Raw genomic sequence first — 17,537 nt, 5'->3', positions numbered from 1 at the left:
TCATCAAAGGGGGGAATCCTCATATCATCTCGATCAGACTGGTTTATCTAAGGTGCTGGAATAGAATCTGATAGCGGTCACTTCTTGAGTTGTTTCGTAGAACCTCCATTTTTAGCAAATTTCAGTTTTCATTAATTGCTTTCTTTTTGATGCATATTTTCCAACAGTGTATCATAACGTGCTATGCAGTCTCTTCCTCCCGACATTAGTCACATCTACCAGTGTTATGCTTTCATATTTGAGATAAAAATGAATTTTCACCATGTAGGACTTTTAAATCTTAAACCGGAAGTCCTCGTCTCTTCACTGTCATGGCAACGGTTCGCTGGTGTTCGTGCGTTTCCGTCGTTCCCATTTGCTATATTCGGGTTTTGTTGTCCCTTGCCGCTTACCGTCCGCACCGTACTAACTGCTCTCCTGCTTAGAAATGGCTGAAGCTCCCCCACGGCCCTGCCGGTTTTTTTGTCACCGGTGTTCAGCAGAGATTAGTCCGCGTTTACCGGTAAGGACTTGCGTGAAAAATGAGAAATGATATTCGGCCTTGTGTGGTTTTATGTGTGTGTTTTTGGCGCTCAAGAGTCACGTCGACTCACTGCTGCTATTTCGCTACGCTAGTTATGCTAACACTGTAGGCAGCGACGGAGTGGAAGAGTGACAGTTAAGAGTCAGTATTTAAGCTGGCGGATACACACATGTTAAGATTCTGGGTTTTAGATAGAATTTCAGTTATATTGTGATATACTGAATAGCAGCTAGTCAGAGCTCACGTTAACACCTTGACAGGTATTAAAGGGGAGGCGTTAAACAAGCTAGCTGATTTAAAAAAAAAAAGAAAGAAATCGTAGGGGCGACTAGCTGGTTCCTGTTCATGGTTTGGGATTTTCACTCAGTTAATATAAAAAACTGTAAGTGGACATTTCTTTCCCATAATGCCTGTCGTTACCCTCTTGTGGTTGTACCCCAAAAAGAAGTGAAACTTGCACAGTGTCCCTTGTGTCAGTCCACACTGCTGTTGTGGCAACAGCTCGCCTGCCTGCCACAGCAGTGTGACAACAGACAACAGCTTTTCATGGGAAGCTTCTTGAATGTTACAGTAACAGTTACCTTATAGTCTGTAAGCTGCTCAGTCGAGTGGCAGGGTTCCCTCAGGAAACAATATTTACTCATTGGAAGTGCTCACATCTATTAAAGCGCTTCTCGGGGTGACACAACACAATTCATCAGCCACCAACCTAGATCTAACCCAGCATCTCTCTAATACACAAACTTAATCCTCATGAGGAAAGGTTTTCATTCTGGGCTGTTGGAGTAGAATACAGACATAATTAACAGCTGGGCTTTTGTTAGGTATGGTGTATACATAAAAGAGACTGGCATTTATCTTTTTGTTGTAGGACTACACGTGTCCACGCTGTGAATCTGGTTTTATTGAGGAACTGCCTGATGAAAGAAGGTAAGACGGATCTCTGTGTGTCTTGTGAATTTTTTTTAGTTTGATGTTTAAGTAGGTGTCTGAGGCTTCTCACTTTCTGTGTTCATGCAGTACTGAAAATGGATCTGCATCCATGTCCTCTTCCACTGATCAAAATCGCCCAGCCTTTGAGGTCAGTGTGACTTGATAAATCTGCTGACCCAGGAAAACATTTCTTTTCCCTCTGCACCACAATTTGACATTGCCTCTGTCTTTACAACTAGAGCATGGATCACCAACACTTATTCACATTTCCCTCCGGGTATGGTCCGTTCGCCCTTGGGATTTTTGATGAAAACTTCGACCTTCGAACGCGGCTGCCCACAGAGGACAACCGAGAGACCGAAAATAGGAGAGAAAGGGAAATGGCATCGCGGCAACGATACAGTGCTCGGCAACCGCGGGGTCGACATGTTCCTCGGCGACAGGGTACGCGTCACGAAGGAGTGCCCACATTAGAGGGGTGAGACATTTTCAGCAGTAGACTGTGTGTGGGACGAGGGTACGGGGAAACAATTCAGCTTCTGACAGTGTGTGCAAGTGTTAAATACCTCATATGTTATGACCAAAGAAATACATAAACAACATTATGTCCAATTTTAGAATATGACCAAATAATGTGGTTAGATACTTCTAAACATCATGTAGAATGTTGAAGTCCTCTGTTTTGCCTCTTACCAAAAGCTTAGTATCTCATATAATACATATATACTATAAAACATTTGTCATCTTATTAACAAAGAGCAGCTACTCCTATAAATACGAAACAGCAAATATGTGCTTTTGCTAGTTTTAGTGAGCAGTACAATTGTAGATATGTAGAGACATTTTCCAAATGTCTAAGTCAGATATGAAGAGAAGTTGAGATTCTGTTTGATTCAGGGAATGCTTGGTGAAAGTGATGTTTTTTTTTCTTAATGTTTCTCCTAATGCAGAATAATTCAGCAGCTAGTAAATGGAATCATAGCACCAACAGCCATGCCAAATATCGGGATGGGACCATGGTAAGTTTCAGAATCTAAGATATACATTTGCTCATTTGTTTTATGCTACTAAAACTGTGTTTATTGTGTTAACTCTTGTTTTCTGACTTCCCACCTTCTTGATTCACAGGGGTATGCTACATTCCAATCCAATGGACTATGCCTGGGGTGCCAATGGACTCGATGCTATAATTACACAAGTATGAAAAATGTTATTCTAGCATATTATGGAAGGCTGCAGTTACCTAACAGCCTTCTCAATAATCATACATCACAAATGAATAATTCACAATATATTGAATGATTTGAAATGTATTTTATAGCAGTAAAATGATACCTGGCTCCATAGTCTTAAAATGGTTTCAGGAAGTTGTCTTTTTTTTTTTTTTTAGAATCCAGTGTACAAGATACTCTGTTGGCAACAAACGAATGACTCTTTATTGCATGAATGTACCGCTGCACCTGGAAAATCAAGCTTTGAGAAGAACTTGTGTTCAGCTATTTATCAAAAAAGAATGTCTAAAAGCTGTTTTTTTACATAATAACCTTGTATCCATGCAGATAATCCATTCACCACAGTTATGCTCTTTTTCACTTGTAGTTGTTAAACCAGTTTGAAAACACGGGTCCTCCTCCTGCAGACAGAGAAAGAATAAAAAGTTTACCTACCATTTCCATTACAGAGGAACATGTGGGTAAGTCCACTTCTCATTTTCAAACATGACTGTAGAGGTAATCACTCACTGTATGTCACCCAGTCTGCACCAGAAGCAATTCTGCTGCTTTTTTGTGTTCTCTAACAGAACAGAAACATTCTTCATTTTGATCAGGGCTGTTTTCTGTACACACACCATTTAACAAATGAACCCATTAGCAAAGGCCTTTCAGCAGATTCAATTTTTCTATAAAATGGTAACATAGCTCCTGATTGAAATTGTCTTAACGGTATGGTTTTTATTTTTACATCATCAGGGACTAATGAGGGAAAATTCCTACATGTACAGTAAATGTAGATCTGTTTTGACTTCTAATCATGTTTAATGAATGTAGTGAGTTTAACCTTACACTGCAGAACACTGCATAACGTCAAACAGCATAAGCTTAGACTAGAATTCTCAGTGCAGCTGTGACTGTGGCGCTCATGCACTCAGACAGATGGTATTTCGTTTTCTGTTTGTGCAGGTGCTGGTTTAGAGTGTCCCGTGTGCAAAGAAGACTACAGTGTTGAAGAGAGTGTTAGGCAACTACCATGCAATCACTTGTTTCACAATGACTGTATAGTACCGTGGCTGGAACAGGTATGTATGTCTAATATGAACGTCCCAAACAGACTGACATCAGACATTATTTATGGTATTTAATTACTATCAGCTACATTAAGCTGTGTTGCCAGGTTTGTTTCTGATCATTTATTCATTATAAAAGATTGCGCTTTTGTATAACTGTGAAGCTCTTACTAAATACACAACAGTGCAACCAGTTAACTGCAAAATAACAGCTCACAGTTTTAGTTGGGCTTAAGTAGTGGTGGTAAGCAGTGTTTCTATTAACTTTTGCTGCTTTGAACTCTAAACCTGCAGTCGATGTAAAGCAGTAAACAAAAACAAACAAAAAAAAAAACTGCTCTGAGTTTGTCACGCCACAGAACACCGTGTTGCTAACCACCCAGCCAAATTTTAATGATTTGAAAAACAAAAACAAAAGAAGTATGCAAAGTTAGTTTTCGAAATCTGAAAACTCTAAATAAAAGTAAGCAGTGTTCTCTGCTCTGAAACACTGGGCTTGTGTCTGCTGAAAGCCCTGATTAACAACTTCCAGACAGGCACAAATGAACCCTGCAGATGCACCAGAGTTAGTTTTAACCAAGCAGGTTAGATGTGAAGTAACAGACCTACTGCAGATATGGAGTATGGCCTAAGTTACCTACGATAATATACTAAGCACACAAGGCATCTTACACTTAATGGAGGGCATGTACTGCAGATATTGACACTAGATGTCAGCAGGAGGATGAAGGCTGGGTATTAAGAAAGTCTGGTCAGCCCCCTTTGCCATTTGACTCCAATGAAAACTACTTGATGTAAAAGTACCACTGCAGAGGCGGGTGTTGGTGGTGCTCCTCACATAATGTCTAAATGCACCTCTTCTTTATCTCATCATTCTTGGGATATTGAAAAGAGGAGACCAAGCTCATCTGCAGGGAACATGCGTTTGCGTGGCATGCTAACAAACTGTCGGCTATAGTAGATGTAGTAACTCGCGATAGAGTGGCAGAACCACTGATGCTCTTGTGTCCTAGTTTTTATTCAATTCTAGTGTTAGGACAAGGTATCATGCAAATCCTGAAGACGAAAAAAAAACAGTTGAACATTGTAATACCACAGTTTAGTCTGACATCGTTCATTTAGACTTGCCTCATTTTCAACCATCATCTTCTGATAATCTGGGCAGAAAGAAATCACTGCATTTCTTAAACCTGGATTTCACAAATTTCCTCTGACGCTAAAAATGCGCTATTGAATGAAGAATGTGTTTTCTTATTGTAGAGGAGATGGTCCAGGTTCCTTTTGATCTAACATCAGGAGCAAATAATGTATCTGTTCTGCAGAAGCCATTTAGTCACTAAAGCTGCTGGTAGAAGCAGTTAGATTGTTCAGATAAATACACCACTTTATATTATCAGCTCACAGCTCAACCACACCTACTGCCATTTTTTTGTTCATCTGAAGTCAGGCTACTGTCATCCATATGTTGCCTGGAGTGGCTTTAGTTAGTGTGCATTGTGCAGTTGTGTTATGTTAGAAAACAAAAATGCTATATTCTTTGTCCTCAGTGTTGGGTTAGTTGCTGCTGAATTATTCAGGTTGAGGCTAGAGAAGAGAGTGGAAGAAAGTGAACCAGGTCATCTGTGTCAGACAGCAGCAGAACTGGATGCTGTTGCCATCACCAGATTAATAACCTGTTGATCCTCCTCTCTCACAGCACGATACGTGTCCTGTGTGCAGGAAGAGTCTTAGTGGACAAAACACAGCCACAGACCCACCAGGGTTATCAGGAATGAACTTCTCTCCTTCTTCCTCCTCCTCTTCCTCCCCGAGCTCACCTAGCAACGAAAATGCTGCCAGCAACTCTTAGATTTTCACGACCACCTCACATCCGAAAACATCACACCCGACTGAGACCCAACAGCTTCTCTCTACAGCTGAGACCGGGACAGTTTTCTGTCTCAGTTCTAGGTGACGATGAGTCGAGGTGAACTCGGAATCTGTTGCAGACTATTAGTCATCATTCCTCCCCCTGTGCTGAACGGACGCTGGGTCCAACTCCTGCTGCTATTGTTACCGAGTGTATGAGGAGGTGAGACTGAGTTAGAAGAGAATCCAGGAAGGATGTGAAATATAATAAAAACAAGTGGGATTGTGACCAGACGTGGAGCAGAGTTTGAGTCAGAGTGGACTGCTTTTTTGATGGAAATATGTCTTTGCCATGAGGCTGGGACACATTTTTATATTTACAAGACAAGATGCTCTTTTAAAACATTGCCTGTGGTGGTGCAGAGTCCATAGATGTGTAGATAGAAAATTCATTTTAAACTATCAGCCACTGTACAGCTAATGGATCAAGCTAAAACCTTGCGAGAAAGAAACTAAGAGTATGCATCTGATTTTTTTATTTATTTGCACCTTTATTTTGCACAAAATTATGTCTGATGTTGAGAATGTGAATCTGGGTAAACTACTGAACAAAAACAAGCAGGATTTTTTTTTTCAGCTTTTTGCATTAAATAAGTCTTTTAGGACACATTTGTTCTTAAAAAAAAAACAATTAGAATCTCTTTTTATTAGAGCTTAATCATGGTGTTTTTGATGTGACAAGGTAAAGATCATGACAGCTCAGAAGTGGGCATAATTTTTATTCCTCTAGTGAACAATTTCACAAGCCTGTGTGTTTATTGAACCCTTACCCAAAACACAAATTGAGCAATATAAAAGAAAACAAACAAACAAACAAAAAAGACAACAAAGGAAAGGGATCATCTTACCTCTATGGAACTGGCCAAATGTGTTTCACAAACAAAGTGTTTATTATTTTATTTACTGAATTTTTGTACAGTCACAATAAAGTGCTAAAACCAACTGATTTCGGGGCTTCTGGTGATAATGTGCAGATTCAAAGCAGTGATTGATGTAAAACTGAAAACATGAGGATTGACTAAATACTGCTGCATATTGGTGGGGAAAATGCTCAAGGTTTAATGATGCACAAAAAGAGTTAGATGCTGTTTTTTATCTTCAATAAACATTCATTATGTCACAAGAACAAACTTAAGTCAAGTACTTGCCAAACTTCTAATTATATGCCAAAGAGACTAGCATACAATAGAAGTGCAAAAATAAACTACATTTTAAATGATTTAAAATGGTCACATCTTTCAAATTGTGCATTATTTCTATAAGTTCACAAATATTTTATCCAATGAACATTCAAACACAAATGTTTTGGAAAGGTTAAATTGACAGTACAGGCCCCAAATCAGAGCCTTAATGCTCAAAAGCTTGTTATCACTGAAACTAAATTGAGAACACCTTTGATTTACAGCTTAATTGAACAAAACGACTCGTGAACACCACAGTATAAAAGCTGTGGATTCTGTCTGTCTGCATGCACATGGACAAGAATTTCCAGAGGAATTGAAAAATCTGATTTGTGAGACTTCACAAAGATGGAAAAGGACACAGGAAGATCAGTGACCAAGAGAAAATCAGTGGAAACTCAGCAGCAGCAGCAGTAATCAGGAGGTATAGAACGAGCCGTAGCAGCACTAATCAGAGCCGCTGTCCTCCGAACGTGATGCCACAAACAAGGCGCTGTACTTCCACAATCAATCTCTTCCAAACAGACGGCAAGTGCTCCAGACTTGGCCGTAGGATTATCAACGTTTTTGTGACAGCTTGGACAGTTTGAACGGCAATGCATAATGTGAATCTCTACATTTTAAAGAGAACGGTAGTATCTGAAAAAGCTGTCTGTCAAAACATTTCTCCAGAGATTTGGTTTCCTCCACAAAACAGATCAGAATCTCATTAATTAAAGGTGTTTTGGCTTCAGTTCCTATGGTTAGTATCAGACGTCATACCTGGACATTGTGTGTGTGAGGTGAACAGGTTTAAACTGTGGTATAAATACACCTGGTGAGTCACCATTGAAGAACAGATCATAAAGACGGGGAAAAAACAAAACATTTCCAAGTGACTGATATTGTGGACGTATCTTTGAGTAGAATTAAAAGACAGAAAACTCTTGAGATGAATGAACTGTGGTTATTGTCCTTGTAATAATTTGCAACAATAGCTTTTATGGTGGACAGTAGTGTGGACAAAACCCAAATGAATGCTGATGAAATGACTTAAAAGTCTTGCAGCGTCCCATTCAGCTTCTTGTTTGCAGCTGTGGCACTTTAGTCATGCTTTGTTGCTTATTTAGAATATTGACATAATAAATTAGAATTGATTAAAACTGATCAAGAGTGAAACACCTACAAATGCTTCCTGTAATTGGGCAAACTTCCATTATCACTGCTGCATCCAGTTGGTATTAGAAGTCATGGATTCAATGGATGTTGTCTGTGTGAGGTCATCAGGTTTAAACTGTGGTAAAAAAAAAAAAAATACACCCGGTGACTCATTACTGAGGCAAAATCTTGACCATGAACCCACAAGCTGGAAGATAAGAAAAGAGAATTTCCAAAGTCCCTGAGCATATCTCGGAGTACAATAAACAGAAAACATGAAATCTCCCAAAAGAAGCAGTGATAGTCGCTACAAGTCTGCTTCCATAATTTTCAACATTACTCTTCATTTAGGGCCGTGATGTTCACATAAACCCAAATTAACGTTGATAAGATGACTCAAAGGTCTCGAAGCACCTTCCTAAAAGCGGGCAACGTGCCGTTCTTACATTTAGGTGAAAGTGCAACAAAGATGTGTTTGTCAGATATTCTCACTGAGCCAAGAAATAATTAACAAGCAGGTGGTGGTTGAGTCACTGCAGCGACCTGTGAGGTTTTCTTATTTAAATAAGCAGCAATAACAAATTAGATTTTATTGCCGAAGCTCTTAGACTTGTCAGTTCAAATAGATGAGGTGTCGCCACCCACTGCAAATATAAAAAGCATGTGAGTGTTAGTGGCTCACTTACAAGGCTTTGGTGGAGGAAAAATATTAGAATTTAGTGCTCCATCAATTGTTATAAAACTGTGGGAAAGACTTACAGATGGTGCGGTTTCTTTTGTTTTCAGGATTTTTTGTGTGTGTCTTTTACTCCACACCAGTAAGGTCATCACTAAATCTTCACTATGTGGGTTAACACACATTTTGATTAATGGATGGACCTGATTAGGTTTCTGTCCCGATGTGCTCCAACGTGTTTCTGGGCCGTTCACAGCACTTGTCCACTTGTCTAGAGTTAGTTTCGCACAGTTTTTGGTGATTCACTGTCATTTTGGTGTGTATTTGTTTAAAAAAAAAACTGTTTGGGAACGTCACATCTCTACATCATCCTACCTGGAAGTGACACCGAATGTTGCATAGATGTGACTAATGAAGCAAGTGGATGTGACGGAGAGGGAAGAATGAAGAAGACAGGCGAGGGAGAGAGAGAGAAAGAGATGATGATCGTGATTTCCCTGCAATGGTGACAAACAGGTGAGAAATCTTTGAACCTGGTGATGTTTTGTGTCATTACAAGCTTCTTTTTTTGTGTGAACAAAGTTAGACTCAACCAAAAGTGGATCAAAGAAAACAGGTTAGCTGCTTTATCTCTCACTGGTGACAGAGCACTCGATTATCATGGCCTAAATGTGTGAGGATGATGCTTTGTGTGTGTCTGCAGCTTTGGCCATTGGTACAAACATGCACTCATACTGGTGTAATGCCTGATCATCCTGATGGCAGTGCATTTACTACTGCGCTGTGTGGCGCCAGCTGTCACACTGTGCAGGTGAAGTCGGTGCTTGCAAGTACACAAACACCTCTGCTGCACTTGTTGACCCTCGTCACAGGTTGTATCCGCACAGATTATGCAGTACCTGACTCTGGCTCTGAATGTTAAATCATTTTGCTTTGTGGGTCAGCAGCTGAAAGTGGACAAGAATCACTAATTGATTACTCCCCAGAATTTTCTATTCCCACTGCAAAACAAAGGGGCCAAAAATGGACAGCACCAAATCAGCAGGTATTCTCGCTGTTTGGATTTTATGCTTTGATTGCACAAACACTGTTTTTATACTAAATTGTGCATATTTGTACTCGTGTCAGCTGCACCTGCGACAAAAAGAGCAGATTCTAGTGGTGGTGGGGGGGGATGAAAAGGTGCTTTGTGAGCTTCAGTGCGTTCACGCAGGGACAACGAGTGCACCTTGTTGGTAGAGAAACGGACCTGCACTGCGGATCTCTTGCTGTTTCTGTCCAGGTGCCACCGACCACGTTTGAAGTTGTGTCAGAATCACTGAGTGCTGAACATTTTGTCTCCCACCAGCAGTGCTCCATCAGTGCGGCCACTAGAGGGCGCTGAACACCAGCTGAGTGTAAGGTTGCTCAAAGGAGACTGTCATTGTCAAAACACCTTATAAAACACACGACTTCATCTGATTTTCCTTAACACGTGGCAATTAGACTTCTGATTTTATTATAGGTCGTGATTGACACCATGGTGAGTGTTTCTGTGTGTTTATCCGGACAGAAGTTGATAAGGTGACCCAGCTGCAGCTGGAGGTCACGGTTTGGATGAGAGGCCTCAGCTGGAAGCAGCTTGAAAGAGCAGCATCAGCTAATAGTTTAATAATATTTGACGCAGTCAAAGGCCTCAATTAGTTTGACGCTTAAGCATGTCTGACACGATGACTAGTGAAAATATAAGTGTAGTTTGCAAGTAAGTCACGTCCACCCCTCCCTCTCCCTTCTCTCCCCCTCTCCCTCCCCCCGCTGCCCCCTCTCCGTCTCCCCTCTATCTCTGATTGGCTTTCTCCAAACATAATTGGAGGCAAAATTTGATATGCTCAATGTCATGGACAGGAATGAGGTTTCACCGGCGTCTGCTGCCACCATGAAAAAGAAGGCGGTGGGCGGCAATGGATGCAGCCACATCAGCGCACCCAAGGCTGTCGCATCTAAATGCACAAGGAGCAACAGCGGACAGAACTGTCTGGACTCCGGTTCTCCAGGCGCACACTGCGGTAAGCAGCCCGGTGTGACAAGCAACGTCGTGATGGACGAGACGGAGGACGGAGAAGAGGAGTCCAAGTTTCAGCATCCGCGGTTGCGCCGAGCCGGGGGGAGCGGCAGCGGCGGAGGTGGAGGAGGAGGAGGCGGCGGCAGTATCAGGATGAAGAACTTTACGCCAGGAGGGGGAGCCGCGTCCTCGGCTTCCAGGAGAAACTCCAACAAGGAGCCCAGCCTTACGCACATAGAGGACGCTCCTGCCGCCCCACGGCCCACTGCTGCCTCCAGAGCTACTGAGACACCCTGTCCGGGCGATGCTGCCCAGCGCGGCGAGACCAGCAGAGCATCTGGGGCGGAGGCGTCGGCATCAGCGGTCGCGGGAGAGGTTTTAAACGCGACAGCAGGTGATGGTTGCAACGGCGTCGCTCCAATTTCCAGCATGAAATGCAACAAAAACGGAGAATGCAGGAGGGACTCGGGTACCGGGAGCCTGCGCTCAATCATCTCCAAGCAGGAGAAGCAGACAGGGGGGTCGGGGAGAGCCGAGGACGGAGGGAGCGCCAAGCGAGGAGCCTGTAACTCGACCACCGCCAGCATGGACGGCTCGATCACACCAGGCGGGTCCCTGACCGGGGGCCACGGAGGAGAGAGCGCAAACCCCGGCGCTACCCCGGTCTCCAGCGGTGTCCCTGAGAAAAAGGACTCCAAGGTGTCCTTCTCTAACGCGCCAAGCCGGAAAGCCTCGTCCTCGCTGCACGGCCCGACTCAGACTCAGACCCAGCAGCCAAGGAACTCTGTCACTTTCCAGAAGCCGGAGGATGGACCGCCAATTGTGCCCGCCGAGGATGCGGAACCTCGGGGCAGCCAAGCCAGCTTCATGCAGCGACAGTTTAGTAGTATGCTGCAGCCTGGAGTTAACAAATTCTCCTTACGCATGTATGGCAGTCAAAAAGCAGTGGAGAGGGAGCAGGAGAGGGTAAAATCAGCTGGAAATTGGATTATCCACCCTTACAGCGATTTCAGGTAAGAGCTGGGGCTGCCATTGGATGCACGTTGGAAGTCATGAGGGGCCCGTGAGGGTCCTCATTGTCACCTACAACTTACTTTATAGTGAGTAGCCTAAGCACTCCCTGGGAACACATGCAGGGTTATTGTTCCGAGCTACCGGCTGCTAATTTCCCCTTCAGTCCCATAAGACCCAATCTGTAGAGATTTCAACCAATCCACATGCAACGGGCTGCCGTCAACCCCGCAAACAACCTGTTGTCAGGCAAATCGACTTTAGCAAAGAGTGTCCTTTCAAGGTTGTAAACAAGTCTGTACAGTAGCATGTCTGGGATGCTCAACAAGCCAGGCCTGCTAATACATCTCGACTTTTCGTTGCAGTGCGCGCACATTTAACAAAGAGGACAGCGCTCCGACGCTGATTCTTGTTCATTTCAGATGCCATTATGTTTTTTTTGGAGGATCTGGTTAATAATCGTTGTAGTGTGCTCTGCGACACGAGCCGTGCTGACAGGATGTAGGCTATGTGTGTGTGTGTCTGTGTGTGTGTGTGTGTGTGTCTGTGTGTGTGTGATGCACTCAGTAATGGAATGTCACCTTGAGCCAAGTGTGCGAAAACCTCAAGCATGCTCACTGGAGACACATCCGCCTGTACGGCTCCCCGGATCCTGCATTTTAATGACGGATCCGCTCTGTTTATCGCGCCTATAACCCGGCTGGACATCCAGCAGCTATTTTGTCATTCAAATATTTCGGGAAATCCACGAGCCAAGAGGTGCTCCTCGTGACTAAGGCTGTGTGTGAGCGTTTTTTTTTTCCTTTCTTTTTAAATTGTTGTTATTATTCGACACGTATTAGTCGCCGAATTGTATTTGGGTCAGAAACCCAGCAGGTTTTTCCTGCTCTCCGGCTCGGTTTCAGCACCACAGGGAGTGGACAGCTCCCATCTCATTTGGAGTCGGCTCGCGCGTTTTGAGCGCTACCTTTAAACAAACCCACCCTCCTCCTCCTCCTCCTCCTCCTCCTCTTCCTCCTCCTCCACAGCGCCATTCATGTTTGGCCCATTTGTATCACATAACGCCGAGTCAGTGGACCACTCAGGGCTAAACTTGAGACACACACTCAACAGCAGAGATGTAATTTGATGACAGGTCACTTTGGAGACCTTTCTTGTTTTTTTTGTTTTTTTGTTTTGCCATGCAAACTCCCACTCGGCCCAAAGAGCCAGAGCTACCCCCCTTCAAACCTGTTTCTTAATGCAGATTCATGCACCGTCAAAGTTGCCTCAGACACGAGGATCGGGGCGGTTATTGTTGTTCCCGTGGAGTGGAGGAGTCAGAGCTTGTTGCATAAGTCGCAGTGTAATGACTCAGCGCTGCACCTGTCCTGCAGAGCCTCCTCTGAAGGACTCAAACCTCAGGACTTTTACTCCGTCCGTCCCAGCTGCCAACCTGCAACATCACTGCTGGCAGCCAGACAGTGGTCTCCCTGGTGTCCATGCACACTGTAATGTCACTGAGAGCTCCAGATGTGGCCTCATAAATGAACCTTACCTCGGCTCACTTAACCAGCTCTTTTGCACTCTTGATACTTCTTGACTTTGCATAGTTTTATTTTTTTTAAAACAACAACAACAAACAAGCAAAAAACCAAACCCCTCATAAACCTGGTTATGAAGTGGTGAGAAATTCAGACTTTCACCAGAGGAGAAAAAAAAATCCACCAGTTTTTGTGTCTCACACACCTCAGCTGTATAACGTGATGTCCTCGTGCTCTATTCATTATATTAGTTTTAATAGTACTGTCTATGAAGCGCAGACCCTCACTGTTCCTTAATTCGTCTATTTGTGTTCATGTTATTGGAGTTTTGGTCCAATTCAGCATGCAGCACAGCCCCTCACAAATCCTCATATAATCAATTTCTGTTCATGTTATCTGAATTTTGTAACACGTTCTTAATCAGCAGTCTCAGATAAAGCCCCAAAAATAAATGACAACAAAAATAAGTAGCAAAAAAACCATAAATGATCGCCCCATTTGGAATAATAACAGCACTTTGTTGCAAATAATAAAGTCATTGGATTCATGTATATTATGTTTTTATAAGGTTAAACATCAATAGAACAATATGATCAGAACAGGAAGTGAAGCCACTTTTAACAAAACACATGGATGAAAGCCTTTTCCGTCTCTTAACCCACCACTTAACCCTCCTGTTGCCTTCAAATTTACTGACATCTTTCATCCTTTGGTTCAATAAACCTCCAGAAAAATGTCATAATTCAAATTGTTACCCAAGTTAATGTGTAAATAGCCCTTCAAACAACTGAAAGAATTACGTCAATGACTTATTTAAAGATGTTAAACATTGAATGACGTCAAATTGATCCCAAAGATAATCGTGAGGTTGCAGCCTGAAGAGCAAATTAAATTCAAACATTTAACTTGCTCAAGCAGTGGATCTTATATTCATTTTGTTGTGTTATGAAAATACCAAATTTGCAGAGAAATTGCTTTACAAACCCTGATTATAGTACATGTCAATCTTGGGTGAAAAAAAAAAAGTAAATTCAGCAGAATGTCTTTTCTCTCATTATTCTCTGCATGTTCAGGCAGGCACAATGTAGCTGCAGCACTTTGTTTACACTTTTCCATCTTGAGTTGGGAAGTCTCTTGTTGCTTTCGGCTTTCCACAGCGACTCCCTTTACTTATCTCACTCTATTTTTGTCTTTTCTTCCCCTCCCCCCCCTCTTTTTCCCTCCTTTACACCACACACACACACACACACACATCCATACGAACACACTGCCATGTACACACCACAACTACACATCACACACACACATGCCTGCTAGGTTCTACTGGGATTTTACAATGCTGCTGTTTATGGTGGGCAACCTGATCATCATCCCCGTGGGCATCACCTTCTTCAAGGACGAGACCACGACGCCCTGGATCATCTTCAACGTGGTCTCCGACACCTTCTTCCTCATGGACCTGGTGCTCAACTTCCGCACTGGAATCATCATCGAGGACAACTCGGACATCATTTTGGACCCTAAAACCATTAAGAAGAAGTACTTAAAAACTTGGTTCATTGTAGACTTTATCTCCTCCATCCCAGTGGATTACATATTCCTCATAGTGGAGAAAGGGATCGACTCGGAGGTGTACAAGACTGCTCGTGCCCTGAGGATCGTCCGCTTTACCAAGATCCTAAGTCTTCTGAGGCTGTTGAGGCTCTCCAGATTAATACGCTACATTCACCAGTGGGAAGAGGTAAGAACACACGTTTCATGTCCGTCCCTGAGCAGATACGGTGTCATATTAACTCCCATCACAGTAGGAAGCCGCCCAGTGTAGTCAGCGATCAAAGATCACTGATTTGCCTCCAATATGCTGCTGTTGGCACGAGACCAAAGCAACAATCTGCCTCTCTGTCGGCTCCAAGTAGCCTTCACCTAGAGGCTCGGCATTAATGTTCTCACCTGCCACCTGGTGAGAAATGTATAATGTCAGCAGGATGTTTGAGCTTTAACAAACGCTGCATTCTAATTACTGTTATTGTCACACGGCCCCCACCTACCCCTCTGTCTGACCTGTCAGTCCCACAGGTGGCATCAGGCAATCTAATAAGCAGCCTATTACCACAGCAAACATAGTTAATCAATTAAGGCACCAGAGGAAGAGCAGGTGAGGTAGAGCGTGATGATAATATGAAGCACTAGGAGGCCATTGAACGTGATTATACAAGTCGCTAAGTGTTCATTTAAGGCAAATGGAAAGCTTAGGGATGCTGGTATTTCTGCAGAGACTTTAGAGGTGAAGAATGGGTGCTGTTGCTAGGTAGAATCCCTGTTTCATGTAGACTGAACTCAGCGTCCTCAGTCCTGCCCTTCATGGCTGTTCAGCTTTTATTCACTCTGTAAGGGAAGCTGCACTTTTTTTTTTTTTCCTTTTGGGCTGGTGCTGCTCCGGCTCCTCCTCAGACTCTTGTCTTCAGCTGAAGGAGAACAGCCTGGGACGCAGGAGGCCCGATGATGTCATGAGATCACTCGACTTTTCGCTTATGCCAGTATTGGCAGCCTGGTGTTGGCATTTTGCAGTCGTGAGCAGCGCAGTGGGGCTCGGCTGCTCACTTGACCTTTGGATAATTGGATTTCTGAAGATATGATGCGATATGCGCACATACACACACAGTGGTGCATGATGGGAAGCGATACTCGCGACGCATGGAGAATGAGGGTGGAGATGAGACGCTGGCACGTGCCGGCGCGGCCCAGTTCGAATGTCTGCTTCTTCGGTGCCACCCGCCATAACTTTATGTGGAAAATCCAACTTTAACTTTTTCCAAACACCTGCGTCAGCCGCTGCAACACAACTGTGGCCAGTACGGTTTCTCTCATCCATCTTTGGTGAAGAATGATGAGCACGTTGTCTATTTTGTCAGTTACAGATTGATAAAAGCTGACAGTAAAAACCTCATAAAGGTTAAAGCTGCATTTAGAAAGATCAGCGCATGTGATTCATGTCCAGTCTCATTCCTCATCACTCCCATCACAGAGTATCACTTCTCCCTCAGCTGCACCGAGTAAGAAATGACCCATTTCTTATTCCTTCAAAGTAGACTTTATCAGACCTTCCCACGTGTTTTACAATGAAGAGTGCTGTAATTGCTGCTCATTTAGGCCTTTTACAGGTTCTTGTTTTATTTAAGCAGCAATTATGCTGTTCGACAGCATGACAGCGTGGCTTCTTGGGGTCAGTCAGGTGATACGTGATTGGCCTAAGTGACTGTCCAGCGACAGAGAATGATTGATGTGTGAGACGACACAGCCTATCAGTTGTTGAGGATCATGATGGTTCCCGTCCGTTGCTCTGTGTGTGTGAACGTGTGCGTGTGATGGCACGTCAGTCTGTCTTGACAGCGTATCTTTGTGCCTGCAGGCTTGCGTGAGTGTTTTGTGTATATGACCGGGCCGAACCCCTGACTGACGTCGTGTATCTTAATGTAACAAATGTCTTGCCTGCTCCTGCTGTGTTTGATTTGGGGGCTGATGGGAAACTGTCCCCCCCTGCTCATTAATCAAACTTGGTATCATCCAAAGGAGCTGAGTGGGAAGCCAGTACTGCCACTAAGATATGCATTCAAGGTCTTTAGCATTAAAAAAAAAAGCTTAATTTCAGATCCAACATTTTTTTATCGCCACATGTCTCCGCTCAGTTTCAGCTCCTCTCCCTGTCTCATTCTCTTGCTCCAGATCTTCCATATGACCTATGACCTGGCCAGTGCAGTGATGCGGATCTTTAACCTGATTGGTATGATGCTGCTGCTGTGTCACTGGGACGGCTGCCTACAGTTCCTGGTTCCCATGCTGCAGGACTTCCCCTCGGACTGCTGGGTGTCCCTCAACAAGATGGAGGTATGTATGAGGGAGTCGTGTCCATGCATACCAAGTTGTGCATATCGCCCCAGAACTGGATTTGCAGCTTTTATTCTGATTGTGAAAGAGCCAATCGCGGTCACAGAGTATTGATCAAAGTGTCTGACCATCATTAGAAAATATTGGCTAACTGTCAATCCGTATTTTGTGACCATGATAAACTCTTTCTCGTCGTGTGCTGCAACAAGAACCCTGGATGCAGAAAACCACAAATTATGACAATACCCTTTATTTACACATCATTGTGGCTTTATAGATCCTTGAGTCCGCAACTAAATACGTAAAAGACAGTTGTATAGTTCCTCTTGCCAGTTCAGCGGACGCTATGTGAATTCTGACAAATGTCAAGTGATGCCATTTAAAATTAGCAGATATCTGTTGCCAGCTCCTCACATCTACTCGACACAAACAGCT

At 43.5% G+C, this 17,537-nt stretch overlaps 2 protein-coding genes across 2 annotated transcripts in view; both read left to right on the top strand.

Annotated features, from left to right (window-relative positions):
- The first annotated feature begins 405 nt into the window (after positions 1 to 405).
- Positions 406 to 6,594, top strand: rnf126 (ring finger protein 126). Its single transcript, XM_008282215.1, has 9 exons — positions 406 to 502; positions 1,395 to 1,453; positions 1,544 to 1,604; positions 1,696 to 1,934; positions 2,407 to 2,475; positions 2,585 to 2,654; positions 3,056 to 3,149; positions 3,637 to 3,752; positions 5,437 to 6,594. The coding sequence occupies exons 1-9, from the start codon at positions 428 to 430 to the stop codon at positions 5,587 to 5,589; spliced, it is 936 nt and encodes a 311-aa protein (XP_008280437.1). The 5' UTR covers positions 406 to 427; the 3' UTR covers positions 5,590 to 6,594.
- Positions 6,595 to 10,506: 3,912 nt separating this feature from the next.
- Positions 10,507 to 17,537, top strand: part of LOC103357601 (potassium/sodium hyperpolarization-activated cyclic nucleotide-gated channel 2) — a 32,596-nt gene continuing 25,565 nt past the window's right edge. Inside the window, exons 1-3 of the mRNA XM_008282214.1 lie at positions 10,507 to 11,696; positions 14,535 to 14,958; positions 16,941 to 17,102. Coding sequence (XP_008280436.1) covers positions 10,507 to 11,696; positions 14,535 to 14,958; positions 16,941 to 17,102 — 1,776 coding nt within the window. The remainder of the gene's footprint in view (positions 11,697 to 14,534; positions 14,959 to 16,940; positions 17,103 to 17,537) is intronic.

The sequence above is a fragment of the Stegastes partitus genome, unplaced genomic scaffold, assembly GCF_000690725.1.
Source record: "Stegastes partitus isolate 25-593 unplaced genomic scaffold, Stegastes_partitus-1.0.2 Scaffold264, whole genome shotgun sequence".
In the NCBI taxonomy this organism is placed as follows: domain Eukaryota; kingdom Metazoa; phylum Chordata; class Actinopteri; family Pomacentridae; genus Stegastes; species Stegastes partitus.
This window is presented reverse-complemented; position numbering and strand designations above follow the sequence as displayed.

Coding starts and splice junctions, on each gene's coding strand:
- rnf126 (XM_008282215.1), top strand. CDS start 428: ATGGCTGAAGCTCCCCCACGGCCCTGCCGGTTTTTTTGTCACCGGTGT. Junction 1,605..1,695: donor AAAATCGCCCAGCCTTTGAG/GTCAGTGTGACT, acceptor CTTTACAACTAG/AGCATGGATCACCAACACTT. Junction 2,655..3,055: donor TCGATGCTATAATTACACAA/GTATGAAAAATG, acceptor TTTCACTTGTAG/TTGTTAAACCAGTTTGAAAA.